Source organism: Triturus cristatus, chromosome 1_1 (genome assembly GCF_964204655.1).
Source record: "Triturus cristatus chromosome 1_1, aTriCri1.1, whole genome shotgun sequence".
Taxonomy (NCBI): Eukaryota; Metazoa; Chordata; class Amphibia; order Caudata; family Salamandridae; genus Triturus; species Triturus cristatus.
Window position 1 is genome coordinate 1,289,420,298 of NC_140579.1, and position 20,580 is coordinate 1,289,440,877.

The following is a 20,580-nucleotide window of genomic DNA, read 5'->3' on the forward strand; positions in this document are numbered from 1 at the left end:
GGATTAATAGCTCGGGATGCTGTGTCTGCAGCATCCAGAGCGCAACGAATGGAGGTATTAGTTATAAGTTTGCCTTCCTGGATGAGATCATTGGCTCTTGTTTTATAGTGATCTGGAAGGTGCTGTAGTAGGGTCTCTAGCTCGTCATAGTGTGCCCTATCGTACCTAGCCAGCAAAGCCTGTGTGTTGGCAATTCTCCATATGTTTGCTGCGTGGGACGCTGTTTTTACCAGATGCGTCCAACAATTTTGACTCCTTATCAGGAGGTGGAGCATCGCCTGTGGTTTGAAAGTTAGCCCTTTTCCTGGCGTTGGAGACTACTCGGGAATCCAAGGGTAGTTGCCCTTTAATATAAGTTGGGTCAGTTGGGTCAGACTTGTACTTCTTTTCCACCCTGGGGTTAATGGCCCTGGCCCTTACAGGATCTTTAAACGCTTCAGGAGAGTGTTTCATTACCCCTTATAGCATTGGGAGAATGGAAGTGGAACTTTGAGATGGTGCAAAAGTGTCCGGGAGGAAATCCTCTTCTACAGGGTCTGTGTGCAAATTCACACTGTGGTATTCTGCAGCTCTGTGTATGAGCTGAGTGAACCCTATAGTGTTCGCAGGAGGGGATGGTCTAGATGGGTAGATATCATCTTGTGGTGCATTAAGGACATCTGGTGTGCCATAATCTTCCCATGGGTCCTCTGGGGTGTGAGGGTGACTAGGTTTCCCTAAAGAGTCATCGCCTTCCTCCCCAGAGGTGTCATCATCCTGTGGTGGAGGAGATTGTGAGGGTACTAGGGATGGGATAGGAGAGATGTGGTGTGGAGGAGGCGGTGGAGAAGGAATTCTCAAAGGAAAAGTGGCATTGTCTATCTTCTTTGGGCGTGGAGCTGGTACAGGTTTGTCCATTTTCCTGTTCCTGGAAGGACGAAGTATAAGTTGACCTGTCTTTAGGTCTATTTCAAGAGTTTTTTGGGTTGGATCAGGCCGAAAAAACCTCCTCAGGAGTGTGTTTCAGTGCAGATTTTTTCGGGTCAGATTGTGTGGCACAAGTTTGAGTGGTTTTCTGCTCCTTAGGCTTGGAATCAGGAGTTTTCTTGGGTTCTGTTGAGGTCTTCGGAACAGACTGTTTCTTTGGTTCCGTTGATTTTTTCAGATCCGAAGGTTGAGCGCCAATGCTTCTTTGGTTCCGATGTTTTTTTGGAAGATTGAGCATCAGTCTTTGGAACCAGTTATTTGTCTGGTTCCGATGATTTTTTCGGAGCCGAGACGTCCGTACCAGCGGATTTCGGTGCCGAAGGCGCCGATGTGGAACCAGGTGTCGGTTTGGATGAAGACAGTGGTTTCTTCTTTGGTGCCAGGGATGGGTTTTCTGTACCGACGGTAGGCTGACTCGATCCCAAGTGGCCTGAAGGCTTATGTATCGACTTTTTTGCCGAGCCCGAAGGCGGGGCGTGGGAAGTTTTGTCCCGGTGTGCACCTAGACCCGAAGGGGACGGTGTGACCGAAGCCTTCTTGTGAATGGGTGTGGGGGAGGTGTCGACGTCAGTACTTACAACCCGCTGCCCTGGAGTGATGTCTTTGACGTCGGAGTCGGCGCTAATGTTGCCCTCTTCGATCTGCTCCTGCTCCGGTACATTGATGCCTTCTTGGAAGATATCGTCTGGTATAGATGTTGAAGATCGAGCCATGCTTCTTCGAGCTTGACGATCCCGAATTGTTTTCTTGGAGTGGAAAGAGGCACAAGCTGGACAGTCTTTGGCCTCGTGCTCGGGCGAAAGGCAGAGGTTACACACCTCGTGAAGATCAGCGTGTGGAAACTTGGATCCACATTGAGGAAACTTTTTGAAAGGAGTCCTTTCCATGAGCCAAAGGCCTAATGGCGCAGCTAGGCACGAAGGTCTGCGTCGACAAGTTTGGAGAGATGCGCGTTGAATGGGAAATGCGATCGAAACAATACCGAAGAATGGGTGAAGGATTGCGCGTCGAAAGGTAGAACGGTAACGACACCGAACTGGAGCACTACGAACACATCCGAGCCCGACGGCGGGAAAAACAATCTGAAGATGGAGTCGATGCCCATGCGCACTATTGTCCAAAGGAGAAGTCACCTATCCCGTGACTTCCAAAAAGACTTGATCAAATACAACAACAAAGTGCAAACATCCGGGCCCAACACCAGATGGCGATCTATGCACGGTGTGTGATCTGCAGCTCATATGCCTCGAACACCCAAGTACTTCCAGGACCACAAGTAAGATCTCGCTGGCCATGTCCTCTAGGGCATGCGCATATCAGCCCAATAAACAAACAGCACTGACTGACCTCAGTGCTAGGTTAGCAGAAGAGAACATTTGCTTTCTGCTTGCCTCAATCCTCGGACTCCCTGTTCGATGAGGGTTGCAGGGAATGAATTCGGGTTCATCTTGCTGGTGGATGCCTGGACTACCAGACTCTCTACAGCAGGATGTTTTGTAAGGCAATCTGAGTCACCAGGCATCGGTCTGTGGCACTTGGACCCTTGCCTATTCAACAAAGGGCAAGAATAGGGCTTAAACCAAGTGCCCATTAGCTGTCAGTAATAGCTTCATTGACAAAAAGAAAGGGCTCAGATGACGCTGGCTCAAGCTGCAAAAGTTTTGTAAAGACACTCTTCAGCATAAGACAGTTATAGATCCAGGACTGCAAATGGTCGTCGAATTACCACAGCATTGGGAGCACTCGCTTCCATTGGGAGTCGTCGTGTTAAATCCTGTATCAAGGGAGTAACAAGCCCAAGACCTTCTTTTTCTGACTGCAGACACAATAGTGGCACCATGAGAAGAATCATACCGCAGTAAATCAAGATCACTCATGTTTCATAACTTACAGTGGGATTGAGATTTGTTTTTAGTTTTAAGGCCACGCCGGCAATATCTGTAAAAAGTCACCCAGACATCAAAACTAGGGGCCTTTGACTATAATGATTCCAGAGAAAGTGAAGACCTGTGTATTTGGACACATTTCTCTGGTATGTGTGATTTTGTACGAGATGAAGTGTGGTCTTTGACGGCATTTTTATAACCCAGAGGAGCTACTCGTCTTACTCTTATCCACAGATTATTATTTTTAGGTTATTTTTCTGAGCATGATATACCTTTTGGTGCTAACAAGAACACCTAACTATGCGGACAGACATAACAGTCAAGAGTAGAAAGTCTAATTATTAAAAATTCAGACTTCTAAAGCTTCCCTTAATTTCAGCAAAGACATCTTGAAACAGATTGAATGGTAAGCTGTTTCAGTCTTGCATAGCCTAGACCCAAAAGGCAAAGCCAACCATAATTTTTTTACCTGGTGGGGAATTTTTCCATTAAGAAATTGGGCCCTGGATCATAGAAAGGTTTTGCATTATACACACCTATATGAGGTAATTCTGTTGTGCACTGAGAGCCAACGGAGCTGGTAAATGTGATCAGCTACATGGTCACATTTTCTCTGAGTTATTAAGAGACAAGTAGTGGGTTCAGAGTTTTTTTAAAATCTCTGAATACTCTTCTTAGATAAACGAAGAAATTAAGAGTTTCCATAATCAAGAGAAGATTGAATAAATGCTTTGGATACTATTGCTCTAAGAGGAAAAGAAAACATGGGAAACTTCAGCAACACGTGCGAGATAGAAACAACTTTTTGTTACCAGTGAGATTTGATGTTCCAAAAATAATTCCGTGTCTAACAGCATTCCTAGATTCCTAACAGTGGGAACTTGTTCAGGTCAATTGCCCACTGTGGTCAGACATCCAGAAGGGTCCCACTGATTTAGTTTACTTTGGATGGACATTATTTCTCAGTTAGAGGAGTTTAAAATTAAGTAATTGGAATTCATCCATTAAGAAATGTTTCAAAAGCAGGTACACGGTTTGGCGAGAGATTGGCTGGACTGTCCTTAAAATTAATAATTAGTTGTGTGTCTTTAGCATATAAATATGGGATGAAATTAAGCTCTCTCAAGATAGAAGCAAGAGGGTAAAGAGTAGCGACGACCGGGCTGAACCCTGACGAATATTCCAGCCACAGAGTTCTGGCATTGAGGAAAAGGAGCTAGTTTGAATCTTTTGGATCCCTGTGATAAAATATTTTCTACACTGATGGACAGTACCTGAAACTGCACAATTCTTCAGACGTTGTAGCAGGATGTCATAACTGATGTTTCCAAAGGCAACAGCTATCCCCCATCGACCATAAATCGGAGATGGTCTATTCGTAAGGTAATTACCGGTTCTGTCCCGAAACTTGGTCTATAACCAGCTTGGGAGTCTTCTCCAATAAAGTGAGTTTCTATAGACATTCGGAGCGGAGATGTTATCACTTTCTTCACTGACTTTGACTGGTGTGATCGGAGCAGAACGGGGAGGTAATTTCCTGTGTCTTTAAAACCAACCAGCGGTTTCTTTGGATCTATAAAAGGTGGACGACGTCAAACCTCAAGCCAAAATTCCTTCTTGGCTTACTAATTGGCTGGGGGTTCAAAAACACAAATGCTCCAGGAGGTGTTACGCCCAATCCCTCAATTACTGTGTCGAAACCAGAAACCTTTCTCAGCAATTGCAACAGTCTCGTATAGGGTGACTGCAAGGAAGACAAAAAATGTGAAGCACACGCCCATCTTTACTAAAAATCTCACCACCCTGTGAGCTGGACTAGACCCAAATTACAACATGACGATAAGGAAAAAGCAGGGGATAAACAGGATGAAAAAAGGAAAAAACACTTCAAAGGCAAGAAGCACTTGAAAGACTGAGCAAATACGCTCAAAAGAGATTTGTAAAACTACACAGCTTTAAGACATGGTCTAGCATTCAGAAATTCTTTTCCATAGAACAGAAAATATGAGGTGCTGTGTTAGCTGCAAAGTAAGTGCATTATGCCATCCAGTTAGACCAGACTGCCCTGCAGCATCACTACTATACATGTTTTTTAAATAGGAAAACATGTTCTATCTAATAAAATAGGCTCCCAGATACCAAGAACAACAGATGTTCAGTGTCAATGAATGTCAACAGAGGATCCCATGATGGAGAATTGATAAAGCTAGTGTAATACCTAAAAGTGACATGAAGCCCACATATATTTCCCCAAACCAACTAGTCGTATTTTATAGAACCATAAAAATATTGACTTTTCTATGTAAAAACATGCTGCCTAGTAATCTGATGTACAAAGACCTCACTGCATAACAGAAATATTTTTAATAGTCTTTAGAATTGAGCTTTCACTTTTGTGAGGCAACAACTTCCTAGGGGCATTTATGTATAGAGTTCATCTCGGGGCATTCTCTGACATCAACCAACAATGCAGTTCTTAAGTAGGAAAGCTGTACTGTTAACACTGCAGGTGGAAACGGTGCAGTGCTCAGATCTGCATAATGTTCGAAAGATGGTTAATGCAATTAACACAATGGGCTTCAGCTGGACACCAGAGTAATGGAGCAAGGTTGAATGTTAACACTGCAGAATCCTTCAAGTCCAAGGGGGAAATTAGTCTGGATACACCTTATATTCAAAGACATTTACAGCTATTAATGCGAAATTCAAACAGGGCTGGGGATCTCAATGCCTGTGCTACAAGTGATGGACAAGTAAGAGCACTGGTGTGTGCATTCCATGCATGCGCTCCCTTAAGTTGAAATCCAGGTAGAGCCAGTGAAGGAAGGATTCCACACCTTGCGTAGTCTGGTGGGATGCTCAGATGAACAGACAGTTGCCATATTCAATGCCTAGGGTCGTCCTGATAATGTGCCCAAATAGGTTAATGCTGCAAGGATTCAGCATCTACATTCCTCCTCTTGTTAGAAGCAATTTTGCTACTTGGGCACTGCTACGATACTTGGCCTCCTTCCTGGGGGTGGCTTATTGGTGAAACGACAACAAAGCAGAGGCCTCCAGAAAAAACCCAAATATGAACAGACTCTAAAGGAAAAGGGGGATAACTCAATGACCTCTTCCTACAGTCCAGCAGATTTTTTAAAGGAAACCGATAGTGCCAAGTTGTCTACTTCAGTGTTTTGGAGAATCATAAGAAAAAAGAAACCTGAAACATCTCAGAAGTTTAGGAAAACTGCATGACTACCCTGGTAAGCATGTATTGAAGTATGCCACAGGTCGCACAACTTGCCGAATGCCCTACCCTTTAGGGGAACAAGCACACACCCCCATGGAGTATTTGCAATGGACTCAGTACATGCAGGAGAGCACACAGCTATGGCCCAATCCAGCAAGGGAACTTTTGACAGGCTCATTTGTATCCATCAACCCACCTGGGGTTTAGGTTCAGAACCTTCTCACCACACAACCATCTGGCATTAAAGAGTAACCCCACCACATACAGACTACCTTCAACGAGCCACTCTCATTCCTCTAACTGCAGGACAAACGGGTAGGAGCAAAGCCACGTAAAGGCAGAGAGGTATGGAAGAGGCAAAAAATTCAAATCCAGGAATCCATTCTCCCTCCAATGGTGCACTATGCCACATCATTACTGGCTACGAAATTTAGAAGAAAAAAAAAAAAAGAATATTTCTTAAGATGTGTTACAAAAATAAAAAAATAATAAATAGAAAAATAAATTAAATTAGCAACTTGAAATCCATTTCTGAAATGTCTAGAAAAATAAAAAAAATGACAGCAAGGCATAATGTAGGGAGCAGACGTACACAGAGCGAACATGCCCGATTCTCAGTCTTTCACAGCTAAAAAGCCCTTCCACCCCTCATTGTCGCCTACTGTCGCCTGCTGTCCCCTTACCCTACAAGTTTCTGCAGTTCGTGCACAATGTGAGCAGCCCTCTTTTCCCATGATGAAGACAGGCTGCAGACAATGGTCTGCTCCTTGTACTGTTGGCTTGGCACAGGTAAACGTGTTACTGTTTGGGGCGAGGGGGTTCTGACATGCTTGTGAGCGCCACACCACAAGTTATGAGGAATGGTGGCTGGGCCTTAGAGGAGCCTGCGGTGGCACTGCACTCACAGCGGCAGATCTGTGCTGTTATGCCGGGTCTTTCTGGAGGTGCCATCATCGCGTGGTAGCGCCCGCTGCAGGCTCGACATGGCAGCTGTCTTTTTTAGGTCAATTATCGCATAAGAGTCTGCTCGCCGTGCAGAGTGGGCAGGAACGGGGGTGCAGGGGATGTGTGGAGTGTGTCGACCGTGGGGGTCGTTCTTCTCCAGCTCCACCTGAATGTAGTTCAGTTGGCGGGATTCAGGGCAGGGCCGGCGGAAGTCGAAACTGAAAACATTGGGAGTGCAGTTCCTATGTGAAGTCGTGTTCCCTTGGCGAAGGCCAGCGTGGTATCCTCCGCTTTCGGCGTTCATGTAGTTTTGGAGAGGGTCATCGGGATAGCCATTAAGCGAGGGTGTCATCACATCCACTGAGTCCTCCTCCTCGTCCTCTTCCTCGTCGTCCTCATCTCGCAGGGCGTGGCACTCCCAGACAGGCGGCAGAGAAGGCAGGTTTTCGTAGTGGAGCAGGGCCATGCGCCTGTGGGCACAGCTGTTGAAGCCAAGGCCATCCCCAGTTAGCTTTAAGCGGCCCCCGACTCCGCGCCTCAAGGCCATAATGCCCGGGGCCGGGATCCCATTGATGTTCTCATAGGCGAACTTGGGCCCTCGGCATTCCTCCTTGCACTCGTTGTTGTTGTGGGGGGGCTCGCGATCTGGCTCGCACGTGTGACCGCTGCACTCCCGGTGGTGCCTGAAGAAGCTGTCTGCTTTCACGGGCACGCGCCTGTACGCAGGGGCCGGGCCCAGTACAAACTTCACCTGGCCGGGCTGCAGGTACACCTGCGGGTTCCGCTCTTCCAGGGAGCAGCTGGAGCTACTGTGATGCCGGGGCTGCTCGGAGAACGATGGGTGGACCTCAGGCAAAGAGTGCATGTAGTGCCGACCTCGGAGGTCATCTTCCACGGTGGCTGTATTCACATACGTGTGGGACTAGAAGGAAAGAGATCATGGGGTTAGAACGACTGGCCAGATGGCATTCAAGGACACACAATGAAAGAAAGGTAATACACGCTATATTAGAGCACTGCTTGAGTAGTTTCCAGTCCAGAATCAGGTGGGGGGACAACGCAGAGCAAATCTAGATAAATGTTAGTGGTTCCAAAGATCACTCCAATCCTCCGTAGAGAGAGTTTCCAGTTTCTGTGACCGACTACCATTTTACCCTCCTTAAAAGAATAAGCAAGCAGTTCCTGGGGTGTGTGACCCTCAGCACATTTATGGCAAGAATGAAGCATTTAAATGCAGTTGGACAAATAGAGGGGCTCTCAGCGACTCAATGGAAAATGTAGTCAACCGCAAGGAAACTTCTCTGGCAAAGGTTTGGGTGAAAGAATAAATTTAAAAGTGTGCTTTTACTCAAAGCACTAAACTTCAACCCAAATACATATCCATTCATTGGCGCCATCACGCAATAAACTCCCTCCCCCCCCCAGTAGCCCAACCCTGCGCTCCAATAAAAACTCAAACCCCTTGGTGCATGTATCTACAAAACTGCATCTATTCTCATACATTTCCACATGCACATGCTCAGCTTCAAGCTTGCTGCAACACGTATTAAGCTTTATCCACACATGCAAAAAGAATAACTGATGGACAGAATGTTGAACAATGTCAAACATTCACCCCAGTACAGAGATCTGGTCCTAAATCCATTGTTTTTTGCTCCCCATGCCAATCCATTTTAAACCCACCCATATGCAAATCAGTCTTGACCCTGTTCCCCATGAGAACAATCCAGCCCGAACTGTCAGGCCAGGCCCGCTCTGGACCAGAAACAAGAATCTGAGACCGGTTTCGAGATCTCACACCTCATCAGACAGGCTAGCTGGACCCCAGTGGCATGGAGAGCACGGACCCACGTCTGGGCATACCCGTCCCACTCAGGGTGAAAAAATGCAAGAACAACAATTGATGGACAAATGGTGACACTTTGATTTCTTCAGCATTCCATCTATCATTTGTTGCCGCAACACTTTTCAACCTAAGGGGGATGGGTATTCCCAGCCGTGGGTCCCGTGCTCACTGTGTCACTGGATTCGAGCTAGCCTGGCTGATGAGGGGTGTTACCACAAACCCGGTCCTAGGATGCTTGTTTCAGGTCCAGGGAGGACCCGGCTTGGAAGTTCGGGCTGGACTGCTTCCATGAGGAGCAGGGCCTAGGCTGATTTGCATTTGGCTGGTTCTAAACTGGGGTGGTGTAGTAAGCAAAAGAACAATGGATTTAACCCAGATCTCTTGACTGGGGTGAATGTTTAAGTCATTCAGCGTTCCGTAAATCATTTGTTGCCGCAGCACTTCTTAGCCACACAAGCACACAATGAAAACATTTCTCACATAGGAGAAAATGTCCTCAGACACTTTGCCCATCCGCTCACTGGATTTAATGCTGAAGCACTCTATTGCTCATTTCTTTATGTTTCAGCCTCACAGCTAAGTTCAGTCATATTATAATTCATAGTGAGATGAGAACTCTGATCCTCACTTACGAGTAAACACTATCCATTTCAGCCACACAACTTGCACACTATTGAAACGTAGGAATCCTACGGAGTAGCATATCACCTGTCTGCTAACATACGCTGGTGCCTCGTATGGGATATGAGGCAACATGTAAATGCAACAGTACCATTCCTCCAGCCTTGGAGGACACTAACACCAACCATAGGTATGCATTAACCCAGAGCCCTTGGACACGTTGCACAAAGATGAATACGCACCTGATCGTCAGGAGTGATGAGGCTGTGGGTAGAATCCTCTCCAACAGAGGGGTGCCTCAAGCTGCCCATCGAGGGATGCCGTGACGAGCCATAGTTGGGCCCTTCCCGGGGAAAGCTGTGGAATCCATTTGGGTAACCTCCCAGGGTGTACCCCATAGCTGGTGGGAGGGAAAAAGAAAGATGCATTGAGCATCCACAAATAATTACTCCATTGTGTCCGACTGCAGCCTCACTACAAGAGGTAGAACAGGCTCTGGAATTTAACAGTTGCACAAGCTCAGACATGGTGCTTGAGGCATCAGCACACAACATTCCAAATAAAGATCTCCCAAACATCGCCCAGTTCATCAGCCTGCTGATGGGTTTCACCAGTTACTAAACTCTCTTGGTGGACATCGGAAGAGGACCCATGAAGTATTGTAATCACAGGGGCTGAAGAGAACTTGATTTGTTGAGGGAAATGGTAGGGTAAGGCAGTACTTTATTTGTGCTGGTGGCTTCCGGTGCCAGCACTAACTTATTTCACAGGGCGTCAATACCGCAGTTTTCAATTTTGCATCAAGACTGGGCAATAGACCCATCGGGGCCCTCCTGCAGATCTATAAGGCCAAGTGTATCACTAAGGTGGCCTAAGGTAGTGAGATCTGGGGGTATATGGAGCATGAGGAACTTCAAACTGTCGAAAACATCTTTTTAAAACGTCTTTTATTGCTCATTGCAGTGTATGCCCTCTATTGTTGTCCACGAAGAACTGGGGATGGTCTTTCTTTCTGACCTGCTGTTTTACCGCCCCCTATCATTGTGAATGAACTTGTGGCTTAGGGAGGGAATCACTCGAAGCAAGGATATTTTAACTGACTGCCTTTCTCTGGATCATTAATATCATATTCCCCGGCTCAAGTATGTCAGGGATTATTTCATGGATTTGGGAAGGGTCGACCTATTTACCAACCCAGAGAGTATGTGCAGAAGAGACGAGTACTGGGTGAAGTAGAACTTCTTTCAAATAAGCCGCCGCTGGACAGGGAAGAAGGGGAGCTGTGGAAGCAGTGTGCGTAGGTACTTTTTATTGAAAACTGTGCCATCGACGGAGCTCTCTCATCTATAGCTTAAAAGTACTTGCGACCAATTTTTACTGACAAGGTTCTGCTTGGACCTTTTTCATTATCTGCTGGCCCACCCGGGCGGAGCACATAAGGACCAGAGTCTTCCTCCCTGTGGCTGAGACCAGAAGTCTCCACAGAATAGGAGGCTTTATTATTTTTTTTTTTTAAATGTTTTGCAGTTTTTATGAGGCCCCAAGAAAGTCTTACCCCATTCCTATTTTAAAGAAAGCAAACTTTAGACCGGTTAAACCTGCTTTTATTTTCTTACAAATGCTCTCCAGTAATTTTGTGCTATATGTCCTTAGCTTCTTCAGGTCGGCAGTCAGGCTTGGATCTAGTTGTGACTAACGTATATGGCTGTGGCTACTAAGGAACTGTGGTGATTGTTTTGTGGGATTTTTTTAGTTTGTGTCATAGCCTGCTCTATTATTCCTGGAATTTAGGGGGCTGGCGTCTATGAACTGTATCACTAAAGGCATTTAGATCTTGACCCATCCCCGGCTCTACTCTTTTGGACATAGCCTGGCACATTGTGTAAATTATGGTATACGGTAAACGACCTGTACCACTACAAGTCTTTTATATGCTGTATACGGAGTGGTTTTAACCCCTTCCATGCTGCGCAAATTCCGCCGCTGTGCTGACGGAATCTTGCGCGGGCGTGGTCATGACGGAACGGTTCCGTCATGAGCACAGCTCAACCGTGGCTCATGACGGAACCGTTCCGTCATGAGCACCGAAGGGGTTAACAATGTATTATTGTTTTTCTTTTTGGTCGTAAACAGTGCACATAGCTTCAAAAGAATATTGATGATCTTAAGAGAAGTGTAGGTAGGTAGGACTGTATAGCTGAGCCCTAGCTGAGGTTTTTATTTTTTCTCCCTCCCTTCAGATCTTCGCTCCAAACATAAAACTATTACTAGGATGTCTTAGAAAGGGGTGCGATGAAAGATTTGATATCATTTTATGAAACATTTTAATAACTCATTGGAAATTATATCGTCATCTATTTATTTTATTTTAATATTTTTCCTTTCTTTGTACTTTTATTTTGATAGATTGAATAAAGTTTATTATTATTTATTTATATCTATAAGATTTTTCACCCCTGGGCGGTAGGCCCGGAAATTACTAACAATAAATGTACCCGTCTGCCTTGATGTCTGCCTGGTATGTCTTCGCATGCTGGCCCACCCTGGTACAGGCATGTCGAATGTGCATCATCACGTTCGTGAGGTCAGCAGTGCACGTCTGCCCTTCACGTGTCAATACCATTGGATAATCGTGGCTGAGGGCGGGCTCATGGCTGAGCTGGGTTGAGGCTTGCTGGGAAGTTAGGACCAAACCTTCCACAACGCCGTATTGCAGATTAAAAGTGGGCAGCATGCTTTCTTTAATCAGCTTGCAGCCATGTACTGAACTGAAATCCTACATTTGACGTGCTTGTGGCCCACTACTAACTACACCAATTGTCGAATGCAGGTGTGCACTTGTTGTTCTGCAAACTATAAAAACTGCCAGCACTCTACTTGTCATGCCGCACGAGGGCGGCAGCATTACGGGGAGCAGCAGGCAGTGCAGGGCATTCTGAACTGTAGACACCCGCCAGGGCTGCACCAGTTAATTGGAGCACCCATGCGATCAGCACAACTGTGACCCGCTGTGACCAGCTATCACCCCCTCATGGATCAGGTAAGTGAAGCAAATCATTCTGCATATGAATTCCACATAGTTGCTGCATTCTCCGTGCAGATTCAATTTTTGTGCAAAATATAAAAATCTATGTAATCCACAACCGGTTGATTTCCGAAAAAAAATTAAACTTTCACTATACTTTTGTCATGGCAAAGGGGTCTGAGTATTTTTTCTGCTAAACTGTGCATGTCTGTTTTTTTCTATTTATTCAACGCTCGAGTTACATGCCCACACAAAACAAGGTGAGCTTTCACGAGAGGTGATCATGTGGCCTAGTGATTGCAGCTGTACACCATTAAACCCGTTTGAATCCTTGGGCTCAACACATTGTGAATCAGACAAATCTCTTTACATGAAAACAAATTTAATGTAGTCTCAAGTGTTGAGAAGTGCTTGTCTGTCGTCGGTCAGGGATCGCACCATGTAAAACTGTCAGAAATAAAATGAGTATTCTGCTTGTCACCTCTGCTCTAATCTCATCCGATATGAACTAAGGAAAAAACATTAAGACTATGTCAGAAAGAGATAGTCCTCTAATCAATCTGACTTAATGGCACAGTGTGAAACTTGAGAACCTGAGGTTAAACACAGCTATCCTGCCTGCCCAATCATGTTATATAGACAAGTGCTTTTTTTCACCAAACTACTTTTTTGCCAAAATTGTGCTATAAACGCACTTTTTTTTATCTCCAAAATTTAATCAGGGTGAGAACCTCCTTAACTTAAGGAAGGCTCGCTCACAGAAGTTCAGATCAGGTATTGCAGCTGTGGATGTGGGTGGAGCCACTGGAGAAAATGGGTTGAGCCAGGGGAAGTGGGTGTGGCCTCAAGAAAAATTGTGAGCACCTGCACTTATTTTACACATTAGACACTGGGGTAAGGAAAGAATAAAAATAAATGCATGTTTTTTTTCGCAGATGGAAGATGAATGCAAGGGCAGCGACAATGGAACAGGGTGTGACATGTTAAGTACACTTTTACAGACTGTGCAAAAAGAAAGGAGATATTTAGTCCTTGGAAAGTGAATTGCATTTTGATCCACGGTGCCCTTCTTCAACACTGGTTTGGCGCTAAGTTTGGTCCACTGGACTCCTAGAGAAAGCAGTATCAATCATGCATTCATTTGCTCCACTGACAATCGTAAGATGGCTAAAATGTCTCATCATGTAGCTTCTTGGTCAGGTGACTTTGGATTCTGGCCCAGTAGGGTGTGCCAATACTGTCCACTGAACTGTACATTGGTTCTCTTGTTCTGCTTGATCAGGTGGCCGAATGCAATCCTTCTCTTAACAAGCAAGATCTTCTGGGACGTCTTTTCTACCTTATGCTTTGGCTGGCACGGGATAGTGCTACAAATGGGGTTTGCTTGGAGTCGCATTTGGTTCAGATGTCTTTTATATTTGTTTGTGTTAACAATGTTATGGTGGTTCATTAATCTAATTCAAGAACATAATTGTGGTTTACATTTACTGGGCGGTCTTGGTGGTCTATAGGGTTCTGTAGCTAATTTTTGGGCATTGTAAATGTTTGTTTTCAGTGAAGTCTCATGGCGTCTATTCAGAACAGAGAGCTGGGTCTATGTAGTGCCTTTAGAAGACTGTACACTGCTTGGTACATTCTTGCAGAGTAATGCACGTGATAAGGAAGAGAGATGAGGAATAGAGATGAGGAAGTAATGCCTCACGTACTCCCACACTCCAATGCAGACGGTCTTTATTCCCTATCGGTGGTACATTAGTGCATGAATCAGACTATATGTTATAAATACAGCTATTGTTTGGGAAGGGCGATTTTATAAAGGGGCAGTGGCATTGGTAGTCCCATTTAAATTACACTTAAAGTAAGGCCTATGAAGAGGAAGACCAGGTCTCTGTGTAAGGAATATTATTGGTAAGTGGGTGTGAGGGAATTCTGACCCATGCTACCGAGGAAACAGCTATGCTTACGTTTTTCCCTTTTCACCCTAGAACAGGGCTTGACATTTTTAGCAAATAAAACAGACTGTGGGAAAGTGAAGATGGGACGTCAACAGAAGAATTGTGGGTTGGAATTGTGAAGAGTGTATTAGGTTTTAGTTCTAAGGAGCGCAAAGGCCTCTTCCTCCAATCCTCCTCCTAGTCATCACTTGCTGCTTCAAATAACAAGCATTTGCAATGCAATAGGTCTCGCATTTTTTAGAGTTGGATATATTGGCGTAAATCTTTACTTCAGTGTTTTGTAGTGGATGGATGTGATGGCAATTGTGTGTTTTACAATTAATCTAAAAGGAAGCGTGTTGATTGTGGGTTCTGGTGTATGGGGCTTACTTGGATAGAGTTCAAAGAAATATTGGATTTCTTTTAGTAAATGGGTACTATGCACTTATTAAGGTCACAACGAGAATGCCTTATTATATACAGGGACATGCCGGGTATGGACATATTGAATCCAAGAGAATAGGAGTAACCTGATGATTTTATTTGTGGGTATTTAATCACGTTAAACAGTATAATGGTGGAATTTTACTATGCTTTTAACACCACAGTGAGTGGCTACTATACATTTTATGGGATTACCACCATGAATCCACAACGAGCAGAATTAAGAGAAAATTCGCTGCATGTAACTGGTAGGTCTGTGCACAAACCAATGAAACCTAGCCTGAGGTTCTAATGATGGGATGAGCATGGAAAAGATCCTTGGGTGCGGACACAGACTGGGGATGCACTGGACGGATAGGCATGGGGAGCAGAGACACGATGAGCAGGACTACAGTGAGACAATGTGAGCTGAAGCATACAAAGGATTGCAGGTTATGAAGGCAGCGATCCCATGCAGTGGACACACACTGGGGGCACAGTGAGGAACCACAAACCAAAGGGGGTGCATTTGTGCGGTGGACACACATAGGGGCATAGTGTATCAACCAGGCATAAGGTAAGAAGAGGAGGATGAACACCCATCCAGGCACAGAGGTTGGGACACCATTGAGTGGACACACAGTGCGAGTGACGACGACTGGTGAGCGCTGGCATATTGCAGGGTGGCAGGGATACGGTAGGCACATACGGCTGATGGTGAGCCGATAATAGGCAGAGGACATGTAGGCTGGTGGTAAGAGACAGAATGGGGATGAACGTGCAGCGGGTCATATACATAGGGCATACAGGAAGCAGGTGAAGGGTGATTATACACTGGAGGCATGGGTACAGTGATAGGGGGAGTAGAGACAACAGATGTATTAAGAGTTTGACCAGATTCTGGAGAACGGATCGTGGAAGCAGTTAACCCATGCAGTGGATAGACACTTGGGGCACAGTAGGCCACTGGGCAAAGAAAGGACATTGTAAAATAAAAAACCCAGGACTGGCGAATCGCATTCTGAATGAAATGGAGTCATCGTGTAATTCTACCTTGTCAGTAAGGACTTTGAGGGTGGTATTTTTACAATATCCACCTGAAACATATTTACATGCGTTACTGAAAATGGGAATTAGAATGGGTCTGTAGTCTGACCCTTATCAACCTGCGATGGATGATCCTGATTTATACAAGAATAGAAAGCATTATCACTATGTCTCTACAAGAAGAATAGCCATTTTCTTTAGGCTAATAATCATATTCAAAATTAAACAGACTTTTATTAAAAAATAATAATAATAATGCTCTAGCTAGGAAGGCATGTTTTATTGTTATGTATTAAATGACTAGATTGTCTTATTAAAAACACAAACATTTTGAGAAGACAAGCTGCCTGCCAAGAGTTCTGGTTATTCCTTACTCAAGTGTCACACACGGCTCACCATTGATGGAAAAGTACCTGAACCCTGGAACTGGAAGGGATTTAGTGTATGCCAACTCTACAGATCGTTTATTTCATAAAGGTGAGTTTTTAACATACCTCACTGGTTTGAGAGCCTACTTCAGAGAAATGAGCATACATCAGACCTCAAAAGGTTCGAACACCAGTGTGGCTGACTAAGACCCTACTTTCAATGGTAATGCAAATTTGGCTGTGATAATACTGCACCAAAAAATGTGATACAATATTACAACACTAGAGTGATATTTACGGATGCATGAATGAGATAAATTATAAATAGCACACGTTTAGCACCATTCGAAATTACTCAGTCTTGGAGCCCGGGCAATGTGTCAATTCAATTTGGACCAGCATTGACCTAGCACAAATTGTTTGAGAAAACACATGTGGTGTAAGTAATTTGCACAACACTTGTAATCCCGGTTTAGGAGCAAATGTTCATTTATGTGTGGTTTGGGATTAGCCTGAGCCAATGACTAAGGACCTAAAGCTTTCATTTTTCAGAAGTGTAAAATAGGAATTCAACTGTTTGAGGATAACACTTTATTTTCCAAAAGCTAATTACGTTCTATGCACATTATACATTACAGATGTGAGTAAACTCAGCATCTGTTTTCTTTAAGCTAAGCATACTTGTCACAATAGCCAAATCCACAGAAGCCTGTGCCATAAAATAAAGATTTACTGAGAATTTCTATACTTCTGGGAGATATTTTATTGTAATCCTTAGCACCAAAGCAACAACTTTTTGTAAAGCACTCGGGGTAGTTTAATTCAATGCAATTATTAAAAAGTGCAAAAAGCCCCACAATAGACTAATTAAATTAATGATACTAAATTCTCGAACTGTGGCTAGGTTGTAATTTGCGCAAAATCAATGAAAAGTATACAGCAAGTAAATAATGCAAAGAATGCTCAAGGGAACAATGGGAAGCAGCCACTTCAAATCCCAAAATCCTCCATTACACAAGGTAATCGACGATAAACCGGTGCATAACGATTTATTCCCGAGCAAGGAAGAAAAACACTGTCCAATATCAAATGGCAATTGTCTTAATAACAAGATCCAATCCGAATGTGTGAGGATTTATCTTCTTTATTGTTTCAGTTGTCCTGGTCACATGTTCTACAAAATCAACCAAGGATATATGCAGCCAACACGTGTTGCGTCCTGGGGCAAATGACCCTCACGACTTCCTCAGGGCTACAAAGATAATGGTAACAATTACTAATCACATATAGTACTGTAAACAACAGCACATTGGGTATATCACATTCAGATGATAACACCAACGAAAGACCCAGAAAGAAGAACTAGAATAAAGTACGAAAGGCACCTCCGTGAAACTCATTAAAAGCATTATATAGTGTGTCAAAGAAAATTCAGTCGCTAATGAGTTTTTTTAAAGAGTTTTTTTTTTTTTAATTATACAAGATAATCAATATAAAGGTAATCCTAAATTCACAGAAAAAGGGGTGAAAAACACTACTCCACGAATTGGTTATGGAATCAGGTCCTATATTCCCCCAGAGATTTACCATGTGGTATAGTGGCTCAGAAAATTAGTATAAATATCCACCCAAGCAGGTACCAAGTACGAGAGAAGATTAGGCTCACTCGCATATGAGACAAGAATAGTGTCCTCATAATGCCACAGTTAGTTTGTGTTTAAGATTATGGATATATAACATATGTAACACTCACCATGAATAATTAAAACTCTGTTCGTATGTCATTTAGTTCAATAATAAGCATGACTAGTACGATGGGAAGATCAATCAGTATTTAAAACGTTACAGTACAGTGTCAGAAGCCTAAGAGGCAAATAAGGATCAGAACATTAGACTTCTACGTCAAAAAACAACTTTAAAACGTCCAAATATATTTCTCAAAGTCTCGATAAATTCAACAGTCTATGACAGTAAAACCCTATAGCGGTGATAAACAACACTCAGTAACATATATCGTGAGGGGGTAAATGTCAAAGGTTTAATATTCCTATATCATAATTAGGGCTCCCTGTTTTCCGTTTTTACGGATTTTTACAGATAAATACAGACAAAAAACAATGTGCTTTGTCTGTATTTATTTTTAAAAGTGGATAAATACAGAAAATTGTGCTTCTTTTAAGTGACTCTACATACGGTCTTTCATGAATTATAGGCCAGCAGCTGAGCAGATGAATAGCATGGTTAATTAAAAACAGGATGACATTTCTTTAAATAAGAAATTTATAATATAATGCTAGTATTTACCAATAGATGTATGGTTATGTAATATTTGGCAGCTTAAATAGCTAAAACACGGCAGACATCAAAGTAAGAGGTGCGCGTCTATCAGTTAAATAGATATCGAAATGTACAGTTTTACAACATCATTTATACGCAAAACACAAAATAAATATGGATAAATACAGATAAAATAGGCAAAAAATAAATATGGATAAATACAGACGGAAATGGACAAAAAATAAATACCATAAAACCGGGAGCCCTAATCATAATTGTAAGTCGTAAAGCTAACCTAATCAATTAATTAAAACTCCGTAACATTCATCGTGGATGGAGATTAAGTGTTCCCATGTCACAATTCAATAATTCAACAGGGCAAATGTCTCAAAATATCAGTCTGGTTCAACAGTTTATAGCAGGACTACCCTTACAAATTAATGAACAGAGCTCGATAGCCATCATCTAGAAATGGAAAAGCGGAACATCAGTTCAGAGTATAAAGATTACCTCAGGTCTGACTCCGATGGTGTGGTCCAATCAAAATGTATTTTCATACGGCAATAAAAGATCTAAAAGTACACGAGGAGACTGATTTAATCTCTCCATCAAATTCACTTGGCAAATTTCCCTTTAAGGAAACATTTCTAATCAAGAGAATTACCATTCCCCAATGGCAACATATTGAAGGAGTCGCTAAATGTGACCAAAGGTTAATTACATTATAAGTGGTTTAAAGTTACCAAGATATGGGAGGGTAGCTAAACAATAACAGAAAAGACAGTCTTGATGCGCCCGAGATCGTACCTGAAAAAGCGGAGAGTACTCCGTGAATTATCTGGGGTCCGGTGTAAGTGAAAACAAGCGAGCGCCATGTTAATCCCATATATATGGGTGCTCGTCTCAACGTGTACGTCACTAAAAGTTCATTCAAAGAAGGACTAGCGGAGAAGCGTACTACCGAGGTCGCCATCTTTGAAGAATAGAGGAAAAGTCTAAACCACCACAAATTTTGACACATAAAATTACAAAAGAAGGGGAGGAAACGGAAAAAGTCAGATGTATTTGACATGTTAATTAAGAGCCAAAATAAAATCGTCAGACATATATCAGTCAATATGGACCCTCATTTAGGATATAAACACGATTGTGTACATTCAAAAAGCATTCAAAAAGCATCGTAATGCCAACCCAAATGTCACTAGATGGACCCATGAAAGAGACTAATGCGGAAAAGAAATCATTTTTTATAAGTAGTCAGTATTTGACATATTGTTTAGAGCCAGATTAATACGTCAGGCATATATCAGCCAATACGAACCCTAAATTGGAATACGAGTACAATTGTGTACATTCAAGCATAATCACAATGCCTACCAGAATATCGCTAGGAAAGACCCATAGGGGGAGACTGATACGGAAAAGAAAAAAAAAATCAATATTTGTAGATAGCACAAAGAGCATATGTCTTAGAGTTTTAAAGAGAATAATCAGACCAAACGTCCCAGTGAAGTCACAACAATATATAACAATATGCAGACCCTTCAAAGAATAAATATAAACTGTATCACGATCTAGAGTAAGACGAACACAGATTAAAACATCTGGATACCACATACATATCCAAACAGGATGATAATTATAAATGTCAAACAAATAAATGTTAAGCAATATTCAGTACGGAAACATTAATATTCCATCTTGCTTTTGATAATGTTTAGAACAAAGATGTAACAGAAATCATTCATTAACAGAAATTCCAATAAAGTGCAGTGGCTTCGACAGTGCGAGGCCCGATGGATTTCAAAATTACATGCAGTAGAGCTCGGAATAAATGTGGATCATGAACTACACTATTTCTTGAATACATGATTAGGACCTATTTTCTGGTCCTGTTCACTATTATCCTGCTATGTTATCCTAATCCACCTAATCTGAATCCTCTACTCTGTACTTCTGACTGAAGATTAATCAGAATATTAATATCAATGCTGTGGAATTTCTTTC

The 20,580-nt window shown here is 43.1% G+C and overlaps 1 protein-coding gene across 5 annotated transcripts in view; it reads right to left on the reverse strand.

Annotated features, from left to right (window-relative positions):
* Positions 1-4,617: 4,617 nt before the first annotated feature.
* Positions 4,618-20,580, reverse strand: part of FRS3 (fibroblast growth factor receptor substrate 3) — a 284,142-nt gene continuing 268,179 nt past the window's right edge. For all 5 annotated transcript variants that reach the window (XM_085652706.1, XM_085652685.1, XM_085652695.1 and 2 more), the window contains 2 exons: positions 9,742-9,899; positions 4,618-7,954 (listed from right to left, as the gene is read on the reverse strand). In XM_085652706.1, coding sequence (XP_085508832.1) covers positions 6,989-7,954; positions 9,742-9,899 — 1,124 coding nt within the window. In that variant the 3' untranslated portion in view covers positions 4,618-6,988. The remainder of the gene's footprint in view (positions 7,955-9,741; positions 9,900-20,580) is intronic.